Raw genomic sequence first — 27,450 nt, forward strand, 5'->3', positions numbered from 1 at the left:
TTGTATCTGTTAATATTATTGAATGAACCTGAGCTGACATGAACTAACAATGAACAGTTGTATGTTTATTAATTAATGTTAACAAAGATGAATAAATAGTGTAAAATACTATACTAACTAATGGGACCTTATTGTAAAGTGTGGTACCAAAAATAAAGTAAACTGTGTTATTTTTACTTTGATAATCTAAAAGAATAATTTCCTTACTTTGTGCTGCATTGCATTGGCATAATGCACTCGTCCTTGTTCTTGTGCCTCAACTGTATTTTCAGTTTAGTGCGTCCACTTGTATCTTTACAAGTGTATAATCAGTGACCTCTTATAGACATTTCTCAACACAACCTAAAACTGGCAATACTATGTATCAGTATCTAAATAGCTACAATATCTAAAGACTGACTTTGGATTACAGAAGATTTGTTAACATAAGCATAATGACAATGAATTTCTTCAAACATACTGTAGAGCACTATACATGCTTTTTCTTTTCTTTTTTTTTAGTTGATTATTTTAAATAAAGTGTGTAAAATGAAATGAAAACATAATGGTTGAAGACACAACTCTGTGAAATGTCTCTTGCCAGGTGTGGTGTGATGAAAGAAACCAGTGTGTTAAAGTCCTAAGATATTTTTTTAGATGTTAAATTATTGTTTTAAATGTGACACACACACACACACACACACACACACATGTTTGTTTTTGTGAATTGTGGGGACTTTCCATAGACTTCAATAAATTTTACACTGAACAAACTGTACATTCTATCCCCCTACCCTGCCCCTACCCCTAAACCTAACCCTCACAGGAAACTGTGCAAACTTTTACTTTTTCACAAAAACTCATTCTATATGATTTATAAACCCATTTACATTGTGGGGACCGCTGGCTGGTCCCCACGATGTAGGTGAACTCAGGTTTATATTACATCATGGGGACATTTGGTCCCCACAATGTAATATAAACAAAAGCACACACACACACACACACACACACACACACACACACACACACACACACACACACACACACACACACACACACACACACACACACACACACACACACACACACACACACACACACACACACACACACACACACACACACACACACACAGTACTTTATCTTACTGTCCTTTTGTAAAATCTTACCATTTTTAATTTGTCAATAAACAATAGCCTCTTCTTTGGTGTATTTTTATGTGTGTGTGTATCACATTTAAAACAATTATATCACACACTTTAAAAATTAGCGCAAGGTCATTTTTTTCTTTAAGAAAAAAGAAAAAAAAAGCATTGGTTCAAAGAACAGTATTGTGTCATGAAATTCATGATGGGAAATAAACAGATGGAGGGATCTGATTTTCATCTAATAGTCAAGTCAGTCACCTTGATTAATAATAAAGGTGAGCTTTTATTATTTTTATTATAAAGCTGCGATGGCTGATATACAGTATATTGGATAATGGTGAACGGTGATAATGGTGATTTAGATAATGGTGATTTCACCAAGTGCAACTTTGTGCATCTTTATTGATCCTGGAACAACATTCCAATTAACCAATCAGATTTGAGGGACGAGTTTACAGTTTATGTCACGTTTAGGCTTACAAAACAGGGTTAGGTGCTTCAACATCAGTGTTATTCACTTATCATTTCCCTCTGATTTTAGGGGTAAGTTATGGGTAGGACTAGGTTTAAAGGATTAGTTCGCTTTAAAATGAAAATTACCCCAAGCTTTACTCACTCTCAAGACAAGGTTTATATGAATGTCTTCTTTCAGATTAACACAATTGGAGTTATATTAATAAATACCCTGACACATCCGAGCTTTGTAATGGCAGTGAATGATCAAGATCGATCAAGAAAGTGCATCCATCCAAAGCAAAACGTACTCCACGCAGCTCCTGGGCGTTAATAAAGACCTTCTGTAGCAAAGCGATGTGCTTGTGTAAGAAAAATACCTATATTTAACAAGTTATAGAGTAAAATATCTAGCTTCCGCCAGATCGCCTTCCGTATTCAACTTATGAAGAAAGTTTAATGCCTCTCGCAGTTCATAATGCTTATATCCTATGCCTTCTATATATATTTTTAGATGTAAATATAACGAAAACACCAGTAACCAAAATACACATCGTGTTTCTGTAGTTGCCTTTTAATTAGGAAGAGTATAAAACAACACCCAAAAATATACTTTGCTTTAACATATATACATTTTACACATATTATGATTGTCCATGTTGTTCCCAAATGTGCATAGCTTGCAGTGAATCGGAATAATAGTGGGTAGCCATTTAGAGTCCCACTTCAATACTGAGCCCCGCACATGACATGCAAAAGATAAAACAAATATCCTGGCCACAAATTAAGAATTCGTTCCCATGAATTACTGATTTGTGGCCATGATTTGTTCATTTGTTCCCTTGTTTCAGTTGAACTAATTTATTCTCTCATTTTAGTTAAATTGTGGCAATATTGTACTAAATAATACCCTCAGTTTTTTTAAAATACTGGCTATGATTTAACTAAAACAACAGAATGAACTATAACAATGTGGCCACGATTTAACTAAATTGAGGAAATGAATTAAGTCATCGGAACCAATTCAGGATATCCAAATCCCCCCCTTATTTCATGTGCAGGGCTCCATACTTCAAGACAAAGTTCCTGTAAACTATTTTAAAGCTCCACAAAAGCTTTTGATTTGAGGTGGGATGGCAAACTTCGCAACATCTGTTTGCTAATACTGGCTCAGTATTGAGAGTTGTGCTAAATGAACTGCAGCAGCACTGCATGGTGGAGTAGACATACTTCTCACTTCTATCTCATAGTGATGATATGACTGTGCCTATGAGAAGGAGCCATGTACCATACTGATGATGCCTCATTTAGATGCACTGCTGCTGCAAATAGGGATATTCCTCCAAAGTATTGGCATCAACACTTGTGCGAAAAGCTGGTGTATTGCGCCAGGCTGAATGTCCCACAGAATAGATGTCAGCACTGCGTTTGAGAGCAGGAGGAGTATAGACAGAGCAGGATGAAGCTGTCTATGAGGAGGACACAGTAGAGGCATCGCTGCATGTGCAAACTCTGCGCCCTCTGGAAGCGTGTCAACAGCACGGCCAGAAGGACAAAGAAAGTGGCTATATTTAAAATGAGGAAAAGGCGAATGTATGAGGTGGTGTTAAACACATCATCACTCTCTGCCGTAGCCCCCACGCGTACTTCTTTGAATTTCCGCCCCTTTACAAATCCCACTTTTCTGCCCTTTCGTAAATCACTGTAATCAATGAATGCCCTTGAGTCACCATCTGCCTCCTCTGGAAGCTCCTCATAGACTCGCTTCATTGTCCGCTGCCTCTCCTTCTTCTCACTTGCCTCAATCTGAGCAAAGATGTCTGGAAGGCTGTCGGAAAGGCTTGTCTTCTTGCCTCCCTTCCCCTTCCCCTGCTTCTTAGAAAGGGAAAACATCTTCTCAATAGTCCCTGGTGTCTTCCTCTTGTCTGAGGACTTCAGGAGACGCTCAGCAGTTTTGTGGAAACTGTCCGTGTTAAGAACCCGTGAAAGGATGTGCCTTTCCAGCTGTTGGAAGACTGGTTTGACATGCTGAAGATTGTCCTCCACAACATTAACATATTCCTCTACTTCCTCCAAGGGATGCTCATTTACCCCTGTTGTCCTTTCAAACACCACTTTCTTTTGGTCCACCAATACCATGGCCATCGGTTTGGTGGGAACCTCATCTGTGAGCAGATAGATGTTGTAGGTCTGATCCCTGGTGGCCAGATAGATATCTAGTCTTTCTGAGTCTCCATGCACGCTGAAACTCTGTACATCCACTCCAGATCCGAAGAAGATGTATGCCACTCTGCTGATGGGGTGCCTCAGTGGCATAGTCACATTTACATAGTTTGAACCATTATAGGGGTATCCACGGGGGTAGCTCCTATATCCCACTATTGCCTTTTCACTGCTGCCCGTATCATCCAACCAGAACATCTTGGATGTTTCATTTCCGTGTCTGATCAGAGCACCGTGAACTCCATCGACTTGGGTTTTCTGGAAGGGCAGGTCTGTGTTGTGGAAAAAAGCGCTCATGCTGTGCGTCGGGCTGCCTAAATGCAGCTGAATGTGGTCCACCACCAGAAGCAGCTGAGGATGAAGTAGAAGCAAGTTCCTCTGAAAATTCTTGATCTTCAGCTCAGGGTTGTAAGCTGCATGACCCTCCCCACGAATAAACACCATGCCCTGCTGCTCCAGAGCCGCCTCCACCTGACCTTGGCAGTCTGCTGCTTGACCGTGCTTATACTTAAGCCATTTTGAGTTACAAGCCTCAGTAACTTGGCCTTCCCATGGTGCAAAGCAGCTCTCAGACACAGCAGGCCCAAACATGACAGCATTGTTGAGAGAGGTGTATTTGGGACCGTACAATGCCTCTGTGATAAACGGGACTCCATTTGGAGCAAATGTAAAGGAGTTCTGGTCAGGGTGCTCATGGCCCGCATTAAAGTTTCGCCACCCTTTGATCCAGTCTTTGTATTTGTTTTGGTGAACAATGTCAAAAATAGCACGTCCACCAAGCTTCCCCGACTTAAAGGACAGAAATGTGTGGTTTCTCCCAGCAGGTAGGGCACTTCCATAGGTCACCACTCCCCAGTCTTCGAAATAATGCAGATGGGATGTACCATAATCAGGAGGTGGGGTGGGTTGCAGACTGGCGTCATACCTATACAGTGAAATAAACACATTGTAGTTGTAGTTAAACTATAATACACAAAGTTGTAGTAAAATTCAATATTTGTTTCTTACTAATTTTGTGGTGCTAATTCCAAAAACACTGCCTGTTTTGCTCTAGCATGTCATGCTTTCTCACAAAATAACTTGTGATTATTTGTGAAATTTATAACTTTTTTTTTTTTCAATTATAAGGTGAAAAAGTCTTATCCCTCAGTCACAAGAAAACTGCCACAACAACATGATTCCTATTTTCCTCTGAGCCAGGTTACAACTATTTATTAAATTCTCAGCTGATTTTCACATGTACAACATTATTTTATGCCTGACAAAAGAAAAAGTAAACATGACCCAGATGTTTTCTGCTACATCCAAACAGTAGATGCGTTTACATGGACCCTAATAATCAGTTGGAATAAAAAAGTCCCATGAAACCACGTCAATCGGAATCAATTGGCCAAATTCGATTAAATTTTTGAAATGGGACCGAATTGAAAACTGAAACTGGAAAGTTCTGCGCATATGCAATGATGAAAAAATGGTGTAATTACATATGATGCGCAAAATGAGCTGTTGTTGTTTAATATAGTACGATAAATGACTTTCATGTCAATCTAAAATTCTCATTCCACTCATGGCCTTTGAAATTCTGTAAGATAATATCGTCCCAGCATGGGAAGGGGCATTTTTACTGCTTGATAAACATAAACAGCATGGCACAAAGCTTCATGTGATCGTTGTCTCCTAATGATTTCATTCCGATTCAAACAAAAAATGTCCATGTAAACAGCTTGTAGTGACAGAAAATTAAAAAATGTTGTGAAAAAAAAAAAAAAAAAACATTATAAACTTATAAACTGTTTATGTTAAGTTTTTTACATTATATGGAGTACATGAACACCCCTTTGCAGACATTTTAAATGATACATTTTGAATACTTTTTGTCATTAAAACCATAACTAAGCTGATATATACATACACAATTTAGACACAATCTAATTTTAATTCTAAATTAAATTCTAATTTTGTGGGGAAAAAATAAACCAAAGGAAAAATTTTATTGATATTTTTAAACTCAGCTTCATTAAATTAATATTAGGTTGTTGTTTTTTTTGCACGATGCGCCTCCGTTGTGTGAGGTCTAAATGCACTCTGATGCCAGAAGTGATCTCTCGCACTCATAGACATATGAGATGCGCATGGCAGTTGGCCATAGTGGTGTATTAGAGGTAAAAAAATATATAAATACTGTTCGGTTTCTCATACAAACCGATCGTTTCGTGTCTTAGGACATCAATGTGTCGCCACAAGCTGCAGGGTTTAATTTGGATTTGTCTGTGCATGTTTTTTTGACTCTTATAGATGGAATTCCCATTGACATGCATTTATAAGACTGACAGACCGCAATGGTTAGAGTTAAAAATCATCATTTGTGTTCTACTGAAGAAACAATGTCACCTACATCTTGGATGCCCTGGGGGTAAGCAGATAAACATGAAATTTTCAATTTTCAGTGAACTATCCCTTTAATCCTCTTTGAGGATTTAATACACAGTATTCAAAAGTAAAATATAGCGAAATGTTTGCAAAAAAGTTCCCTGCTGAGGAACACATGAAGTCTTACCAGAGGAACTCAGTGTGCAGTGTGCACCAACGCTGACCCTTCCCTGCCTGTCCTGGTCCCTCCAGAACACGATTCTGTCTGATTACCTCAGCCAGCCAATTCCCGCTGCCATTTCGCATGACGTACCGATCCAAAAACACCAACTGACTTTCTGGCCCATAGAACCAGTTATAGTTGGAATCTGCGATTGCAACGGTTCTCTGAAAACCTGCAGGAGCAGAAAATAATATAATGAAGCATTTAAAGCCTAAAGGTCAACCAAAATCACAAGTATTTGTTCATACTGATCACTACAAACTGCACAATAAGTAGAAGGCTCTTTGACTGCTGCAGAAGTAAACACTTTTTAATTAATGAGTTTGGGTGAAGATTAAAGGAAGAACAGCAGTTTACTGTGAAAAGGGATATTAAACCTAGCAACCACTAGAAAATATTTAGCCAGAATGAATCACTTGTGTGTAAAAGAACGACAGCAGTAAGCACTGTCTTTAGAGGGCAGCGTTTAACTAATGAGAGTTAGATGTTGGTATTTTCACCAGTTTGTTTTAGTTTCCAGAGAAAACCAAAAACCTTTGCTACATTGATATAAACACAAAAACAACTAAGAAGAGGCCATATAGTCCTGACAGTACTGCATCTGTGTGGATTCGCAGAATGGAACAACTGAGAGGGTGTATTGTGACTGCTAACCTTCTCCGTCTCCTAATGTTTTGCTTAAGGTTTTCCGCTACAATAAAATGGCTTTTGGCAGGAGGATGCAAATTGTCCAAACCTGACTTGTCTGTAGACACACACAAACAGCTTGACGGCTATTAGTCCTTTGATGTGCACAAAGAGCTATTGTTGCAGTTACAGTTCATAGTCTGAGCTTTGGTTTGGTTTTGGCCAGGTTACCGCTTCATGGTTTTAAGGTGATAGCACGCAAATCATGTGTAAAAGGAGTTTATTGCTTTGACTGGCATGGGCAAAGCACTTTATTTATTACCACAATTGTTAGCTACTAAAATCTTTAAAGGGGGTCATGTCCTGACAAATTTTAAAACGTATACAGAAACATACTGTAACTTTTAAACCTGAAGATGGCTTTTTTGAAACAAAGCTGTGAAATTGTCAGAATGTAAAACAGGCTTTACAAAGAGGCTGTTATTGAAAGATGTGGCAGCACAAAATAAACTGGACCCAACAGCAAAGCCGCAGCCCACATAAAGTAAGCATTGTTACTTATTTTTCAGAAAGAGTTTTTATACTGTACATTTCATTGGAAGGTAGAACAGCAGCAAAAAAACATCCCATATAATTCTATGGGTCAATGAGAGGGTGAAAAATTATAACCAAATAAAACAAATCTTTTACAATATGACCCTTTAAATGTGCTTGTAATATACTATCACAGAACCAGGCAGATCAAAGCCTTACCAGGCAACAATGTCCTATAGAGAAATGCGAAGTGTTTGTGCAGCCAGGGATGACTAAAGTGGCCGATGTCAAAGTGCCTCTGTACCAAATGCATGTATTGAAAGAGCGAACGAGTGGTATAAGTTCCATAGGCCACACCCTCATATAGAGAACCATCAGTCACATCTTGGAGAAGCACCATGGACTTTTCCATAATGGCAAGAGCCTGTTTTGTCCAGAGGTATGCTTCCTGAAGGTATCCTGAAACATAGTAAGAACACAGTAAATATTACAAAGAGAAGAATTTGTTGTGATGAAAAGACTGTTTCCATGAATATACTACTATCTACTATCTACTTTCTACTATATTACTGTAAATGGGCTACCACTTTGGGTGTTTAAACGTCAACGATGTACTAAAATCTACAAAAAAAAGTTTTTCCATTTACATTTTTTTGTGTAGATGACAACGTTGTAAAAATCCCCATTCACACAGATCAGCAAAAAAAAAGAAGCTGCATTATGCATGCCAGGCCAGTAGCCAGCCCCAAGTTCAAAATCAGTAACATGGCTGAAAAAACACAAATCTTATAAAATTAATGTAAAGTATAACAGCTGATACAATATTTTTTTCTTTTTACCTTCTGAGGTTGACGATCAGTATTTTCTGAAAGTTAAGCACCTTCAGAAAAAAAGGACTTCTGTCTTTAAAGGGTTAGTTCACCCAAAAATGAAAATTATGTCATTGATGACTCATCCTCATGTCGTTCAAAACCCGTAAGATCTCCGTTGATCTTCGGAACACAGTTTAAGATATTTTAGGTTTAGTCCAAGAGCTTTCTGTCCCTCCATTGAAAATGTATGTACGGTATACTGTCCATGTTCAGAAAGGTAATAAAAACATCATCAAAGTAGTCCATGTGACATCAGAGGGTCAGTTAGAATTTGTTGAAGCATCGAAAATACATTTTGGTCCAAAAATAACAAAAACTACGACTTTATTCAGCATTGTCTTCTCTTCCGGAATCCTTTCTATTGAATTGATTCCATTGAACTGATTCCATTGAATCCTTTCATCTGCGTTGGTAATGCACTTTTACGTCGCCGTGGTTGTTTTTGGCAATTAGGACATCCGCGACATGCACACTTACACACCATTTTAAAAAATATAGCAATACCAAAATACAAACAATGTAGAATAGCTTGAATACAGCGTGCGTTTCCCTCAGACTGTAAACGAAGCTCTGGTGCACTAGATAACACGTCAGCAGCGGAGTCGTGGAGCAGAAGGGGGCAGTAATGCACCAAAAAGCTGGATGCCAACCGCCGTAAAACAGGAAAGAAGAAGAGTCGTTGTGAATGCGAATTAACAACAGACCTGGAAGAGAATACAATGCTGAATAAAGTCGTAGTTTTTGTTATTTTTGGACCAAAATGTATTTTCGATGCTTCAAAATGTCACGGATGCCAAAAACAACCACTGCGACGTAAAAGTGCATTACCAACGTCGACAGATGAAAGGATTCAATTCAATTCAATGGAAAGGATTCCGGAAGAGAAGACAATGCTGAATAAAGTCGTAGTTTTTGTTATTTTTGGATCAAAATGTATTTTCGATGCTTCAACAAATTCTAACTGACCCTCTGATGTCACATGGACTACTTTGATGATGTTTTTATTACCTTTCTGGACATGGACAGTCTACTGTACATACATTTTCAATGGAGGGACAGAAAGCTCTCGGACTAAATCTAAAATATCTTAAACTGTGTTCCGAAGATGAACGGAGGTCTTACAGGTTTGGAACGACATGAGGGTGAGTCATTAATGACATAATTTTCATTTTTGGGTGAACTAACCCTTTAAAAGTTTAAGAAATTTTACAGTGATTTTCCTTTTAAAGTTTGAATATACAGCACATGTTGCAATGGAACACAAATTTTTTTTCTAGCATTACAATTTATTATGTTTTCCTGTGACTTACCTGAGGTAATAAACCATAAAACGGACCCGAAAACACCCATAATATATTTGTTTATCCATATAACAACAATGAAAACAACATCATTCAAAACAGGACTAGACAATTTAATTCCTTAAATGGCATTAAGGAAAACAGTGCTCCTGTTTACAGAGTGCCGCTTTCTGCAATAACCCTGGAATAAGTTGTTTTCTTATGTGCATGTAAATGGGCTTGTGTCAGCAAAAAGCAGTTCTTAGCTGTGATAGCCAACTCATTTTAGCATAGAGAGATCATTCAGAAACCACATCACTTTAACCTCATCGAGTTGTGTTTGATGGTATAAATTACGAATTGTACAGTTATAATTATAACTCTGAGAAGCAGAAGAAAAAAAAGACACTAAGACTCTTTGCAAACCTCACTAAACCTTCCTGTACTAAGTTGATCTAAACTCTTAGCACCTTTCAAGTGCTCAGCAAAGCTTAATTTCAGGAAGATGTTTCAAATTTACCCCCAGCTCCTCTGCATGCCTGGCTGAGTATGAGAAGAACCACATAAATATTTAGACCACAACTCATCAGTTTATTGAGTAATACCGCCACACCACAGGTTTCCTGGAACACACTAGGTCCACCCACAAACAACTATCCAAGTTATTCAAACACCCCCATCCCCCCCTCTCTCACACACACACACACACACACAAAGAGATTTACAATCAAACAGGATTTAAACTCAGTTAACAACAACATTTACACAAACATGTTATCACCCTGGATTCAGACTGTAGAAACCCAGCAGCACACAAGCTGGAGTTATCAAAGCACAAATGATGTACTATTTGACTGCACCATATCAAGCAAACATTCACAGTAAAAAAACACTGATACTACAAAGGCTTTGATTTTTTTTGTTTTCATTTAAATAACTTATTCAGTTGTGTTTGCTTTTAACATTCTATAAATTGACAGTCGTTGCCATGAATGGCTTTGAATGTCTTTTTTCTACTACAAATAGTCTTCTTCTATTACATTTTACAATGAAGTACATAGTTTGCTCTAACATTCCAATATTAGTTCTCCAATTTTTAGCTCAATGAAGGCATGGTTGAAAACGGGTATGTTTGGAGAGTCAGACCACCACACTACTCATGCTATTTTTGCTGTTTATGTACTGAGCACATTTGACAAAATATGCAGTATACAACCACAGCTGTACACAGCTGTGCCACACAGCACAATGCACTTGACTTGATCTTCTATGTCCAGGTTTAGGACAGAATTTTCATTTTTGGATGAAATATTTCTGTAATAAGCCACCTTTTCATGTTTCCTTCCCTTATGAAAATGAAATTCGCTTTAACAAACATATATCTTATAAAATTTTATTTTATATATATATAATTTAGATTTCAATTAAATACAAGTAGAACTTAAGCACATCTTTATATGTAATTTCATAAATCTATTGTCTTTTAAATATGAATAAAGTGCGCTGCTGAATATACTGACAAGCATTTATGGTAAAGTAAAATATACTTTGTCATTTATATTGAAATTTATAGATAGTGTGAGACCTTCCCTGACATCCAAGATTGTCTATGAAAGCCTGTGGACTAATTTATATGTGAAGGACATTGTGTTCATGTCTTGTTTAAGCCTTGTATTCAACTATCATTGTTTTCTGATCTTGTTTGCCTGTGTTTCAGTTTATTTGACCCAGTTTCCCAATGTGTTTGATGGTTGCATTCCTGTCACCTGTTCTCCATTTACCTCGTTAGTCTTGTCAACTGTGTCTTGTTTCCTTGATTATTCCCTGTCTATTTAAGCCCTGAGTTTTGTTCTGTCTAGTGGTCTGTTATCCGTTGCGTTATGTTGGTTGTTCTGTCCTGTGTTCTCTGTATTCAGAAGATCTTGAGTTAAATAAACCTGTTACTGCTGCATTTGGATCCTGTTCATACCTACCCTGCAACCACAGTGTGACAAATATGCTTTTAAGTTGTTCTTGCCTCATGGGTTTACATTATCTTAACAAGAAAAGCAATTCAACAGTACATTAAATAAAATATTTGGGCTACAGATTATCAAGTGTTTTGTTTATTGAACACAATATACAGTCATTGACTGAACATACTTGGGTTCAGTGTAAAGACTGAAAACTACTGAGCCCCGGACATGACATGCAGGAAAAAATAAATAAATATAGGCTAAATCGTGTGCATGATTTACTAATTCGTTCTCTCGATTTACTAAATTGTGTGCACAATTAAATTTTTTTCTTGCATGTCATGTGCAGGGCTCTGTAGAAAACGTATCACAACATTAGTGCAGATCAAATACATTATAAAACATTCCAATATGGAACATTACCAAAGGCCATGAATGGATAACAATATTTAACAATAAATAAAAAAAATTCCAACACAAGTTCAGCTTAAAATATGTAACACAGAGCAAACGCAATACCTGAGGTATTCTGTGGTGGATTTCCTTTTTAAATTGATTGTTGCTTTGTTCATTTTGATTTCACTTTTGAATTCAGTTAATGATTAATTCAGTTTTATGTTTCTTGAAAATATTTAGTTTAATTCCACTTTGATAGATTTACAACAGTCTCTGCACCTGGCCAAGTGATGATCCTTTCGATCTGGCAAGCCATTCTTTGTAATCTTCTTTGGTGAGCCACGTATCTTGAAACTTGCATTTTCCAGGCATCACATTTCAGAGGTTTCAGCCTATTTTTGCAATGTTTCACAGTGTGTCTGTGAAACGTTAAGGTACCATCGCAGTAGTTTCGAGCGTGCGTGAACATCATGGCAACGTACAACACAAAGTACCTCACGCGGGAAACAGTTAACCTAATGCGTAAATGCGCGTAACTAACGTAAATCAAGCAAGCTAGTATGCATAGGCCACGAAGTGTTAGCAAAATAACACATTAGCGGACCGGAGGGAATAATTTTTTTCCAGAAAACTTCTTGCACAAAATAAATTCAAGCACTTTCAAGGACCTGTATATATGTTTGTTTATTTTCTTCTAAGCAAAGAACGAAAAAAAACTTTGCCGTAAGTATATTGGGGCTTGAATCAGTTTCAGTCTCTTGTGCGTTATGTCTGTACAAGTGCGAGCACAAGTATTAAGTTGCTGGCTGCAGTTCCATTAATGGCCACTGATGTCGTTAAATAACAAGTGTTTCTAAATTCTAACCCACTGTTAACTTAAAGCTGCAGCCGCAACTTTTTTTGGTTAAAAATGATCCAAAATCAATTTTTGAGCAAGTACATAACTACAGTGTTCAAAACGATTTAATTTTCTTGTCTCGATTCACAGCGGTAAGCTTGTAATAATGTTTTATAATAAGAGTGACATGGCGGATTTCCGCAGGAAATTTGAGCATGCAGCAGTTCCTCTGTGCGTCATTACGTCACGTCCGTAAACAGAAAGGAAGGAGTCCCATTCAGGCTATAGTCAGTTTTATCACGTGAGGACGCTGCTTGTAGCGGATCATTTATAGCCTTTTCAAACAGCAGCTTAAATAATTAAACTTATTTTAATGGTGGATTGTAACCCAGAAAGATCCAAATGACAGTCATCAGTGACAACTGGAGATTCAGCCATAGCCAAAAAGCAAAAGACTTTGGACTGTGGAGTGGCTACAGAAATTGAAATCTACAGGTAAGGCTAATATACACATAGTCATGCAATGCTGATGTTGTTAACATTAACAATTAGAGAAAAATATAACTATATAATATATAATTTGCACGGTTTGGCGTGATCAGAGCTAAGCGATCGTTAGATTTAATCACTATTGGCAGCGTGATTTATTGTAGGCCTAATGCTTTTTTCTTCAGTTGGTCAGAACAAAAGTGGCAGACATGTTACTTACTTGTTCAGATGATATTTTCCAGTGAAAATAAAAATAAAATTGGTCATACTTTCAAGACGTTGAATCTGTGATTCTGAAGTTCAGTATCCACACCAGTGCAGTGACTGACAGCAAGCATTAGACTCATCCGCGCACGTACAGATAACTGTTCCACATATGACTGCAACTGCAGGTTTTAAACAAGAGATGGCGACAAAGAAGAAAAATCGCAGACTGCAGTTTTAAATGTAATATCGAACAAAGCACTACAGTACTGTAAAATTAAAATCAAGTACTTAAATGTGCTCTAGTATGTTAGTCAGCATCAAAATAAGTGTACTTGAAGCATAAGACAAAGATGAAGCATGTACTTGAAGCAAAAGATATTAAATTAATTGTTTAAAATGTACTTTAAAACTTTTAATTTGACATTATTACAAAGTGCACTTTTTAAAAGTTTCCTTTAGTGTGTTAAGAAACAGTCATGAAAGTGTGCTCTCTTTTAGTACACTTATTTGGCCTTTTATTTCATTAATACTATACTATTTGAAAATACAGTTTTTTTTTTTTTTAAAAATAAACTTTTAAGATTTAAAGTTCACAAGTGTACAATTGAAGTACACTACTTTTTCACAAAGGTCACTTCCCTCTCCTTCATATTACCCATTTAATGAAAACTCAAGCTCAAGTCATCTCATTCTCAAAAGTAATCTCAAAGGTGTCTTCTTGAAAGCTTTAATGGCCTCAGTATCAGGTTAAGGTTGGAAGCTCGTTCGTGAAAGAGCATTCTGGAAAGAGACTTTATACCTTGTTGTGATGGAACCATCAGACAGTGGTAGAAAACAGATGCTTAGGAGTGTGGCGAGGCAGGAGAGTGTTGTTCTAGTGGTAGTCTTTATGGCCAAAATCATAGCCTCGTATTTTATATGAATAGCTACAGATGAAGTGAAGGAAGACCAAAAGAGTGTGATGTGGGCCGTTTTTGATTGACTGAAGATCTGACTGAAGATTTTGATGTCCAAAAGTGTGAAATTGCATAACCAGGCAGTCATCAAAAAGAGCCAAGTGAAGTTTAAATGGCAAATAATAATAATATTACCCCCCCCCCCCCCCAAACTTTTATTTTGTTTTTTCCTTTGATGCATAAAAGGTACAAAAATACATTTGTAAAAGTAATCCATACTTTTTACCGATGTCTATTTGTACTTTCTGATGCATCAAATTTTTTGTTGCATGGACTTTCAACGGACAAAAGGAAGTCTAATAGGTTTGAGGGTGAATGCTTAAAGAATTTTAATTTTGGGCTGAACTAACCCTTTAAGACGGTGTTCCTTCATCCATGCTGATCTCCACAAACCCACATCATTTACTCTGTATCAATGATGTTATTTTATACAGAATCTTCTGCTATGAAATTGAGCAGCTTGGGCTGGGAATGCTGGGAAGTGCGGGGCAAAAAGAACCTCCAGATATTTGGACAGATATGAGAGAAGCTGTTTCAAAAAGGCAAAAGAACGGCAGGACATACTTTCAGGGCCAAAAACTACAGATTATGTTATGAATAGCTGCAGGGGAGGAATAAAGACACAGAGAAACACAAAAGAGCAAGAGAGTGAGGGGAAAATATCTGTTCTGAAATACTGGAGTCATGTGGTGAACTGCTTCACTGGAGAAATAATTACGAAGGCTTAAGTTCAGCTCTGCAGAATGACCCTGAGCAGCCTTAAATTCCAGGCAGGAATGCTGAGTGAGGAGGCAGACCCTTCCTTCTTCAAAATGTGTGTGTGTGGCAGAAAACTGAACTTTCTCCAAAAACCATATGTCAGTATACTTGGGAGTAACAAAGTCCACAGATTCAGAGAACAGTTCTGAAACAAACTGAGAATTTCAGTTTCACTTGGTATTAAAATGAAACACTCTAATTTAAGACATGCTGTTACAGGAATTTTCCAGGTTCAATAAAAGGTCTATCAACATCATCCGAGGCATGTTGTCAATTATTACAGAACATTTTGACTTGCCTTGAGTTTATAAATCAAACAGGCTTACTATAATGCAACTATGGGGCAAGACATTCATATTTTTGTTAAAATTAAAAATTTGTTATTTGAGCATTTTAGTTTTTGTGAACTTCTGGTTATGTGTTATGTCATTCACCCCTGAATTCCTGTGGGTGGAGTCTACTCCATATGTACTTTACAGATATTTCTGTTTCCCTTTCCAAGGATCCTTGTGTGTGACGTGCAAATGGCAAGTTTTACAACAATGTCATGAGTTTATAATTAAAAAGTTGGTTAGTGATTCTATCACAGTCTCATAGTTACCCTTTATATACACACTGATCAGGCATAACATTATGACCACCTTCCTAATATTGTGTTGGTCCCCCTTTTGCTGCCAAAACAGCCCTGACCCATCGAGACATGGACTCCACTAGACCCCTGAAGGTGCTCTGTGGTATCTGGCACCAAGATGCTAGTAGCAGATCCTTTAAGTCATGTAAGTTGCGAGGTGGGGCCTCCGTGGATTGGAATTTTTTGTTCAGCACATCCCACAGATGCACGATTGAATTTGGAGGCCAAGTCAACACCTCAAACTTCTTGTTGTGCTCCTCAAACCATTCCTGAACCATTTTTGGTTTGTGGCAGGGCACATTATCCTGCTGAAAGAGGCCATAGACACCAGGGAATACTGTTTCCATGAAAGGGTGTACATGGTCTGCAACAATGCTTGGGTAGGTGGTATGTGTCAAAGAAACATCCACATGGATGGTAGGACCCAAGGTTTCCCAGCACAACATTGCCCAAAGCATCACACTGCCTCTGTTGCCTTGCCTTCTTCCTACAGTGCATCCTGGTGCCATATGTTCCCCAGGTAAGAGACGCAAACACCCAGTCATCCACGTGATCATCAGACCAGGCCACCTTCTTTCATTGCTCCGTGGTCCAGTTCTGATGCTCAGTTGCCCACTGTTGACGCTTTCAGCAGTGGACAGGGGTCAGCATGGGCACCCTGACTGGTCTGCGGCTATGCAGCCCCATATGCAACAAACTGATGCACTGTGTATTCTGACACCTTTTTATCAGAACCAGAATTAACTTCTTGAGCAATTTGAACTACAGTAGCTCATCTGTTGGGCCAGCCTTCGCTCCCCACATGCATCACTGAGTCTTGGCTGCCCATGACCCTGACGCCGGTTCACCACTGTTCCTTCCTTGGACCAGGAATACCCCAAAAGAGATGCAGTTTTGGAGATGCTCTGACCCAGTTGTCTAGCAATCACAATTTGGCCCTTGTCAAACTCGCTCAAATCCTTATGCTTGCCCATTTTTCCTGCTTCTAACACATCAAAAGTTAACTTGCTGCCTAATATATACTAACAGGTGCCGTGATGAAGAGATAATCAGTGTCATTCACTTCACCTGTCAGTGGTCATAATGTTATGCTTGATCGGTAAATATATATATATATATATAAGTATCTATATACACACACTTTGGAATCTTTAATTAAAATGCCATAACTTGTTTATGATGTATTCAATCCCACACTGCTTACTTTTCACGATCCAATCCACAACCAATGGATAAAATCAAGTCCTGTCCTGTTTTTTTTTTCGTTCAATCGCTGATTCATTCAGAAACATGTTACAATACTGTAGTAAAGTTAAACGCGATTTCCATTTCACACTTACTACTGATCTACAACAAACGAGAGAAAGCTTTGGTGAATAATAAATTACTACAATACTAATTTCTTACAAGAAATGACATCAAAGATGGAAAACGCTGGTCAAAAAACATACATTTAAACCACCAACTGCAACTTTCAAACACCATCTTTGTTTTTTAGCTCAATTGTTATGAAATGGAATGCAAACTATTGTGGGATATCAAAGCCAGCGAACGATACATCTACTGTATGCTGCCTTCAAAAATCGATCAGATGAATGTATCTCAGGAGACAGGAAATTAAGCTAACATTTGATTTGGACATGCCCTGATCTCTTCCTACATCGGAATGCATTCTCCGAAGGCACCGTTTTGAAGCTTTTGGACTCAGTCCATGTCACAGATGCTGTCCATAGAGCCAGAGAAAATATAAACGAGACAGAACAGACCATTCACAGAAAAATTAATAGAAGAAATCGTAACGCTCAATTTAGCAGTTGTAGGAACGGAAGTCCTATCTTTCAGTTTCACGTTTACTTTAGAACTTGCATGTGCAATAACTGGACCAGCCTAAAAAAATTATTTACAACATGACTTAAGCAAAATTTGTTAATAATTTTGTCGGATGCAATTTGATAGAATGTCACACATAAACCCATGCAAATGAATTCACACTGTCTGGACATACACCACTAAAGAAATATTAGACTTACCTTGGTTCATGACCACAAGACTGCCAGTCAAAAGAGCAACACAATTGGTGGGTTGGTGGTTGTGGAGGTACTGAAATCCCCAGCCACGGTGGTACGATTTCTCATACATGTAGCGTGAAGCGTTCCCAATCACCTGCAGGAAACGCTCCTGCTGAACTTTACTAAGGTACTCATATAGGAAGTCATATGCTGTAGCGAAGCCAACCAGAGAGTGAGCTATTGGAACCTCATCCCACGGTGCATCTTTCACCATCCTGAAACAAAACAGCTGTCTTTAAAACTTCGAAACACATATTCTTACACAACATCTCCTAGCAACCACAGAAACAGTATTTGCTTAGCTAGCAAAATGTTTCTGTTTCTTAGAGAGCTTAAAAGAACAGCAATTGTAGAGAGGAAAACTGCTCAATTATGCTAACTAAACAGAGATTTATATTGACAGTAGGAATTTTAACATTCATAGAAACTACCAATTTTTTTTTTATGTGAACTGACCAAAAAAGATTATTTAAACATTTATCAGAAGCTCTGTCATTTCTGGCTGTATAGAAACTCTCTCTCTGACTGTTAAATGAATTTAGAATTTAAGTTTTTGTCAAATAAACTGGACAAAATAAAATATGAATTAAATTACAAAACAAATAATTTAATAAAAATAGAACAAATTGTAAGATGATTAAGTATTTAAATGTATTAATATATGAAATATATTTTACATTTTACCAAACATGATAACAGACATGAAATTCGGCTTAAAATGCAAATACTGTAATATCTATGATACCATTGCAATCTTTTGGATGCAATCTTTCGACCACATCTCACCCATTCTTATTTCACTAAACTGGTTACCAGTTAAATTTAGAATTAGTTTTAAAATTTTAACTTTTGTTTACAAATCCTTGCACAATCAAGACCCACCATATCTCTCCGAGGCAATCTCTACAATCTCTAACCAAATAGGTCATTAAGATCTAGTAATCTTGGTCTCCTCACTGTTCCTAGATCTAGGTTCCATTGCAGAGGTGATCGAGCCTTCGCTGTTGCTGGTCCTAGTCTATGGAACAAATTACCAGCTTCTATTAGAGCTGCGCCTTCTCTGCCTGTATTTAAATGCCGCTTAAAAATCATCTCATGTCAATAGCTTTTATCTAGCCTTGTTAATTGTATTTTTATGTTGTGTTTCAATGTTTTGTTGTCTTTTATTCATTTTATTCTACCTGTATTGTACAGCACTTTGGATCAATTAGCAGTTGTGTGAAAGAAAGAAAGAAAGAAAGAAAGAAAGAAAGAAAGAAAGAAAGAAAGAAAGAAAGAAAGAAAGAAAGAAAGAAAGAAAGAAAGAAAGAAAGAAAGAAAGAAAGAACGAAAGAAAGAACGAAAGAACGAAAGAAAGAACGAAAGAAAGAACGAAAGAAAGAAAGAACTTTTAATAGGCAATAATGATTTTAAAAAGAGCTGATTTAGATTAATAAATAGTAGATAAACAATGTCCACACTACAGTACATTTTTTCATCCGTTTAGGAGCATTTAGGACACAAGTGAATTGCATTTCAATTGGAATTCGTTATAGACTTGCATGGCCTGCAAGTTTCACATGTTTACAGTAATGCAATTTGAGAACTATTAAGTTGCTTTGGAAAGAAAGTGTCTGCTAGTAGCAAAAATGTAACAGATTTTCACTTTGACAGCTATGAAAGAGCAGTGAATGCTGTAGATCTGAATCAGTGCTACAGCTACTGTATACCTACAATCTGGAGTGTGCGTAATAATAACGACAACATTATGAGTTCCAGAAGTTGGAGGTTTGTGTTAGGCTGGTCCTGGTTGGCCACTACATGCTGGCGGCAGTGTAAATGAGAGTGCAGAACCGCAGCAGTTAACCCCAACCAACCATCCACAGCAACTTAAACAGAAACATCAGCACTCACTCTGAGAACACACTGGAGTAGGTGAGGAAAAACTTGCACTTTGAATATTTGGACTCACAAACACAACAGAGCAACAGAGAACTTAAATTTCTGTGTTGTGCAAATAACTCTGGTTCCCTGAATGAAGGAACATGACTCTGCTTCAGTAGCCACTAAGGGAGCTCTGCTCAAGAGCTCATGAATCATTCCACAGAATCATCCTACATTATAGACATAAAGGCTGTTATGTTTATGAACAAATCGGGCGAATGAATGATTCAATGACTCACTCGTTTCTGTGACTCAAGATAGTCACATGCCCAAGGACTGGAGTTAACTTATAATTAAGAATAAATGTCATAAATATTCACAAGTGTGAAGACTTTGTCTTAGCTAAATTATTAAGACAGCTGGAGATGTATTGTAACCTAGTTAGAGCCTTTATGCAATTCTTGTTATGCAAGGTGGCTACACAATTTCCAAATAAGAAAGAATGTGGTGGAATTAAATGATGACAGTGGAATCTGGGTCAGTATGATTCATAGTTCAGCAAAAAAGTTAAATATATAAGTTTTTTTTTATATTTTTTAATTATTGAATACACTGAAACTAGATATTGTGGGGATAGAAATAATTAAGCTTTTGATAAATTTGATGGGCTACGTGTCTAAGCTTTCAGAGGATTATTACAAGGGCTTGAACAACTAAAAAATAAGTTTACTCCTGATGGAAAGTTTCTCTTAGCTTCTTTACATAGAGCTCTGAAGCCCTGCATTTTAATTTGACTTTTAGCATCAAACTTTAGAACTGTCCTATTTAGATATTTTTCTCCTGAATATAAGTCCAGGTCAAAATCTGCAGTTATTTTTTGGCCAACATATAGGAACAGACTGATCTTAATAAAGCAGTGACACAAAGCAAGCGATATCAGAGGCAATGCAAGAGCACAAGATGCATCAAATACAAGTTTAGACACATCAGAGACAGGTCTAACTGTCACTCACTGCATTAGAGGCTTTTGTGGTAGTAGCGTCAGAGGCAGGTTTGGCTGTGTCAACATTTTGGAGATATTGCACAGGAAGGAATGTGGTTAAAAAGAAGCAAGTATTATCAAAATGATCAAGATTAAAGATACAGTGACAGGAACACACAGTGAAAACCTGTGCGCAAACGTTTTCACGCAGCAATCCTGATTCATCAAGAAATTCACATAAGCTTTTTTCTACATGTAAACTCAAACCACATGTTTTGGAAAAGAGAATCCTTATGACCTTAGAAGCATGGAATGTGTTAAACTGACATGTAATTATAGTAATAATAATAATATAAGAAATTGTGGCCCTAAGTGACTCTACAATATGTCATACCTATTGCAGAGCGATAAATATGATTTGTGCTACAGCTGGATGTGGGATAGTTTCTGAACAAAAAAGCATACAACCAAGTGTAGGCCAATATAAAAAGGTGTTTATTGTGTTTCATCTGGTTTTAAGAATAGCACAATTGGCGTTACTTGAAGATCTTGCCACACATGCTCTTTAGGAAAGAGTGCATCTTTATAGAGCATAAGGAAAAATGTGAGAATGCAATGCAATTTGCAAGCATTTGCCAAATGTATAAATCTAAATGTAAGGATGCATTTGTAGAAAGTGACAAATGGCTATATAGAAGAGGTTTGGTGTATTTTTTATTCATTCAAAATCACAGACATACACTCTCTCATTTAGAACAATCAGGATTCATCAACATTAAATGAAGATAATAACAACTCCGTTTTTTATCTGGTTTTCTAAGAACATAAACGTCTGGAACCTTTTGTCTTAAGTTCTAAGAAATTCAATATGCTTTTTATGTTTATGCATATTAATAACAATAATAATGATAATTATCAAAATCCAGTAAAATCTAAATTGGTGTTTTGTGGCTTTTATACTTTAAAAAATGTTGTTTTGACTTAAAAAAGTAAGTCTTATCTGACAACTTAACTGGGCAGTTGTGGCCTAATGTTTAGAGAGTCAGACTGGTAACCCAAAGGTTGCGGTTTGATTGTCAATACCAGCAGGAAATTACTGAGGTGTCCTTGAGCAAGGCACCAAACCCCCAATTTCTCCCCTGGCACCACAGCAAAAATGGCTATCCACTGCTCCGGGTGTGTGTGTGTGTCCACGGTTTGCGATGTGTTTGTGTTCACTACTCCATTCAAGTTAGAGCACAAATATTAAAAGTAGTGAACACTACTAAATGCAGAGGACAAATTACAATGCTTGGATTCACAACTTTTCTTTCTTTCTTAACTGAAAACTTGAATATTTGAGTTTTTCAGGTTAAATCTAAGGGAATTCTAATGCTAAATTTTAAGTTGTGATAGCTAATAGCAACAATATTTTTTACAGTGTAAGATTCAGAAAAAATACAGCAAAGTGAAGTGTGTGTGAACCCGCGTATTCTGGGTTGTGTTGCGAATGCCGATGAAGAGACAAGGCTCACAAAACTGTTAATAAATACCTCACAAAACCCATCAGTTGTTGCTTAGGATCATATTACTGCTCAGCCTTTACTAAAAAGGTCTAATGAATGTTTTAGCTAAATTACAAGATTAATTTATATCAAAGCACCTTGCAGGTGTCGCTGGTCATACTCGAATCGCTCCAAATGGGATTTGAACCAGCGTCAAATGACATGGAAAGTGAGAATGCTATAACGAGAATGATAAAGAGGTTTATCTGCATAGCTACTTGCTGGCCTCTGTTACACTAACCGCCAATTCTCACACCCATCCGTGTCACGACTCACAGCACTAATGTAACCGGTCCTACTGTACTTGCACAACTCCGAACAGGATTCAAGCCTACTTGTTTTAAAGCAATCTATTGTATAAAGTGTTACATAAATAAACTTGATGCGTCTTGACTTGACTGAAGTGCCAAACTGTAGAGCTGATGCAAACATTGTTATAATCAATGCTTTTCTTAACTGCATGTTTATTTTGTTATTGAGAGGAAAGCATGCAGGACATATTTACATATTCATCTAAATGCCACTCCCAGCCCTGTGGGTGACGTTGGGATGTTTGCTAACAGTATTCTGCTGCTCAGGATTTTCAAACTTGCCAGTATATCGGGGCCTTAAGAAGCACTAAACACACAAGCTCAGACACACATTATTTTACCAATTGGGCTGCACAGCCATGCGCTCCATGTATTCCTTGGCTACATCCAGTGCACCGGCACGGTGTGGGTACAGCAGGCAGAACATAGAAAGCAGGCCTAAGTTGTTCCCATAGACTTCGTTCCAGCGGGCACTAAACTCGGCAGGATTCCAAGGGGGCAGATAATCCTCTGGTCGCTCCAGTATGGCTTCCCCAGCCTCCCGGATCTGTCGGGCCAAAGCCCTGTGCGTCCCCACTGCTGCCCGCTGCAGCTCCTCAACCTCTGCCTGGCCGAAGTACAGCATGGGGTGAGTTCCCTCGTAGTTCCCTCCAAGGAACGGAATGCCTCCACTGGGGTCCACTTCAGCCAGTGCTGGGGATGCCAGAATCCACAGTGCACTTATAAAGAACACTGTTGGTGCACCACGGGTGTAAGTTCTCATTCTGGCATCAAAGAGTGAGAGACCACATCCCTTTGCTCCCTCTCAGCTGAGGAGACAGAAAGAGAGAGACGTTATTTTCCCTGCGTTACACTACAGGATCTGAATGCCTGCTGTAATCAGACCCAGCTGTAGGGCTGATCTCTCTGGGTTTGTGCACTTTTTTGAAACAGAGACTAAAGTTCACTATACTGTTTTTTTCAAAAAGCTCAAGGAAACCCCTCATGCCTGAAAGCTCCCTACATTCAGCAAAAACTTAGTGTGTAATGTCTCAAAAACACACTTAGTCAAAACTTTAAAAAGGTCAACATGTCTGTATGATAATTGAGTAGTGTTTGAGTAGAGTCTGAGCAAATGTAAACCACTGCTGTTCCTTAACCGCTTTGCAGAACACTCTTCTACAACCTTCCATGCATTGGTCAGTCAGACAAAACTCATGCCATCAAATTTAATCAATGATGTTGGTTTGGTTGAAATGCTCAAATGAAGGGCTCCAGGATTGGCTGGTTATCAAGTTATTGGTTACAAGTATGGTCCAAACCCTGCTATATATATATATATATATATATATATATATATATATATATATATATATATATATATATATATATATATATATATATATATATATATATATATATATATATATATATATATATATATATATATATATATTTCATTAGTGGCGATACGCCAGTTATCCATGATATTGGAACAGTCAAAGCCGGTAAGTGAACACTCGAAGGTGAGTTGACTGTGTGTCTGCAACTGTAGTTAGACACAGTATATAATATCTGCAAAAAACTTCAGCAGATAATTTTGCTATACTAACCCAATACAATAAGATGGTGTTAGCTAACATGACATTAAAAAGTTACCATACCAAAGTCAAATCTCAGTGGCTTCACAACCAGAAGCTGTGCAATGTTGTGGCATCATTTATTCTTACTGTGAGTGATGACACACTGACCGTTCCAAGATGGCGGGAGCGCCAACGCACCTGGAGCGGTCGAATATAATATAAGAATCTTCTACATCTTTCTCCATAGAGTCCTGCAGGATTGAGTCCTAAATCCTGGAAACGAGTTAGCAGGTGCTTGCTAATAAGTAAAATGGACTACAGAGGTTGTCTGGGACATTAAACACCATCACACAAAACTTTACTTTAACCATTCTAACTAAAACTTTTCAACTTGTAGATTTTAAATAAAGACTAAAAGATTTGTTGGAAGGTTAGTGGTGGTGATGTTTAAGTCATGCAACCGTGATCTAGTTCATTATAACCTAACTTTAACTTTTACTTCTGGTGATTGTATTTCAGCTTCAGAATGAATAAATGTTGTGTTCATGTGTGAAGATTATTTTGTTGAACACAATGTGTATGATTCATAAACTTTTGCTGGCCACTGAGCTTATTTTCTGCAATAATCCAAAAGCCAATGGAAAAATCCTATTGGCCTTTTGTCAAGGGAACTTAGGACTGTGCACATTCTAATGTTTAACATGATGCAATTTTCTTGTGGTTCCAGATTAATTAGTCTTGCATGCTTTTTATAATGTAAATGGACAGAAGAAGAAGAAGAAGAAAACCAGACAGGGTCATTCGTTAGCCTAGCAATTGTCAATAGCCTAGCAGATGTATGGGAATGCAAACTAATAGCTTTCTCCAGGAATCACAGATCTCCTTGGCTTGGACAAACAAAGCCACAGTGTTTACACTTTTGAGGAAGTCAACCTACGAATGGCTTACGTATAGCTGGCTTGGCATACCAGCTGAGAAAGGGGAAAGTAAATTAACGTTCATGAAACTGATTGATAAGCAGGACCTTCAACCAACAGCCATTTAGTCCCAGAGAATGCTTACTATTTATTTGTTTTGATTAGCTGCTTTAAAGCCTGTTGTGCCTGAGAACACTGAGAACTCACTAATATTTAGCGAACTACAACTGCATCTTTTCAAAAGCCGGAATGTGAGCTCTCTGCTCCTCCTCCAGACTGACTAACACGCCGTTGGTCAAATGGAAAATTAGCTGGTCCTGTTTTATGGGGTGTCTAGACATGTGTCCAGCGCAGCCGGTATCTATTACCCTTGTCTTAAAACACAGACACACCAGACAAAATCACCCTTCACTCAAAATATTATCCTGCCATCCTGTTGTTCAATATATCAGTGATCTAATCACAAATTCTGTGGTATCAAGAATGCATAATTTCCTTTCAGTTAGCACTATGCTCATGGATTTCATATAACTTCTTATGAAAGGTGAAACCACGCAGGGCAAGTCACAGCAGTAGTCCTTGACCCCTCAACCTCTGCATTCCTGCTAAACACATGGTCAAACAACTAATGCTTGCATAAGCTGTGCGTAAAGGATCTGAGCACACACACACACACACACACACACACACATATTCAAAGATGTAGAGAACAGTCTTGTTTCAATCCAGTTCGACTCTTATAGAGAAACATTATACATTTTTAATAGTCTTCTAAATCTACAATATAGAAAACAAAAGCTATCAGATATAGAGGTATCCAATTATGTTCTACAGATAATAGAAGGTTGTTTTGTATATTGTGAATTATAACCTCCAATCATTTTTTTCCCCCAATGACTGCAAGTCACTGACTGATCGCACAATAATCCTAAACTGAAGCTCTATGAAAACATTAAGGCGCTTAAAAACTAAACTAGATTTAAATAAAGCACATTTAACAAATGTACATATAGTATATTAGTCTACTAATAACAAGCAAAACAAAAATATTTAACTTTTTCTGACTTCGCGTGTGGGTTCACTGGTGGATTCTCATAATCAGGATTCCAAACCGCTCTTTAAAGTAAAACACAATCAAAACTTCTATCAAATCGTAATGGAAGTCATTATGAATTCTGTTACCTCTCAGATCCACTTGCGTTTTCTTAAACTTCCCAAAAAACGCCGAAATCTTGGGTCTCATGCCTGATGAAAAGCATCCGTTGGCCTCAAACTGTTTGTCGTCAATAGATGCGCAGAACCGCAATCAGCTGCGCAGTAAGAAAGTCACCAAACTAACGTCACATCTGCTGGAGGAGGTGCGGTTTGGAGGAGAGGGAGGGGAAATGTATTCATTTCCCCCCGTGGTTCTTTTCTCTCTTTTCAGTAACACTTTCGCTGCAGCCTGTATAATGCACTATATATCCACACACTTATATTACAAAGTATTTATACAACCTTGCAAACAATTGTATTTTGTAATAAATATAGTTGTTCTTAAATTCTATTTGACACATGACCATATAAAATGAACTAGTTTAGGTAAAATAAATAAATAAAAGGTATAACCACAGGACATAAGACTGTTCCTTTTATATATATATATATTTTAATTTTAAGGGTTAGTTCACCCAAAAATGAAAATAATGTCATTTATTACTCACCCTCATGTCATTCCACACCCGTAAAACCTTTGTTTATCTTTGGAGCACAAATTAAGATATTTTTGTTGAAATCCGATGGCTCAGTGAGGCCTGCATAGGGAGCAATGGCATTTCCTCTCTCAAGATCCATAAAGGTACTAAAAACAAATTTAAATCAGTTCATGTGAGTACAGCTGTTCAATATTAATATTATAAAGCGACAAGAACATTTTTGGTGCGCCAAAAAAAAAAGAAAGAAAAGAAAGAAAGAAATAAAATAACGACTTATATAGTGATGGCTGATTTCAAAAGACTGCAGCAAGCTTCGGAGCATTATGAATCAGCATGTTGAATCAGTGATTCGGAGTGCCAAAGTCATGTGATTTCAGCAGTTTAACACGCGGTCTGAATCATGATTCGACACGCTGATTCATAACGCCCCGAAGCTTCCTGAAGCAGTGTTTTGAAATCGGCCATCACTATAGCCTATAAGTCGTTATTGTTTTTTTTTTGGTGCACCAAAAATATTCTTGTCGCTTTATAATATTAACATTGAACCACTGTACTCACATGAGCT

The 27,450-nt window shown here is 37.6% G+C and overlaps 1 protein-coding gene across 2 annotated transcripts; it reads right to left on the reverse strand.

Moving 5' to 3' along the window:
- Positions 1–2,141: 2,141 nt before the first annotated feature.
- On the reverse strand, positions 2,142–26,494 carry dse (dermatan sulfate epimerase). 2 transcript variants are annotated; one of them, XM_067384724.1, is made up of 6 exons: positions 26,374–26,494; positions 23,054–23,521; positions 17,974–18,227; positions 7,780–8,019; positions 6,364–6,571; positions 2,142–4,731 (listed from the first exon to the last, which is right to left on the reverse strand). In XM_067384724.1, the coding sequence occupies exons 2-6, from the start codon at positions 23,473–23,475 to the stop codon at positions 3,000–3,002; spliced, it is 2,856 nt and encodes a 951-aa protein (XP_067240825.1). In that variant the 5' UTR covers positions 23,476–23,521; positions 26,374–26,494; the 3' UTR covers positions 2,142–2,999. The 2 variants fall into 2 exon arrangements, with proteins under 2 accessions (XP_067240825.1, XP_067240826.1); XM_067384725.1 differs by lacking the exons at positions 2,142–4,731; positions 6,364–6,571; positions 7,780–8,019 and adding an exon at positions 10,424–13,776.
- Positions 26,495–27,450: the final 956 nt, after the last annotated feature.

The sequence above is a fragment of the Chanodichthys erythropterus genome, chromosome 4 (assembly GCF_024489055.1).
Source record: "Chanodichthys erythropterus isolate Z2021 chromosome 4, ASM2448905v1, whole genome shotgun sequence".
NCBI lineage: Eukaryota > Metazoa > Chordata > Actinopteri > Cypriniformes > Xenocyprididae > Chanodichthys > Chanodichthys erythropterus.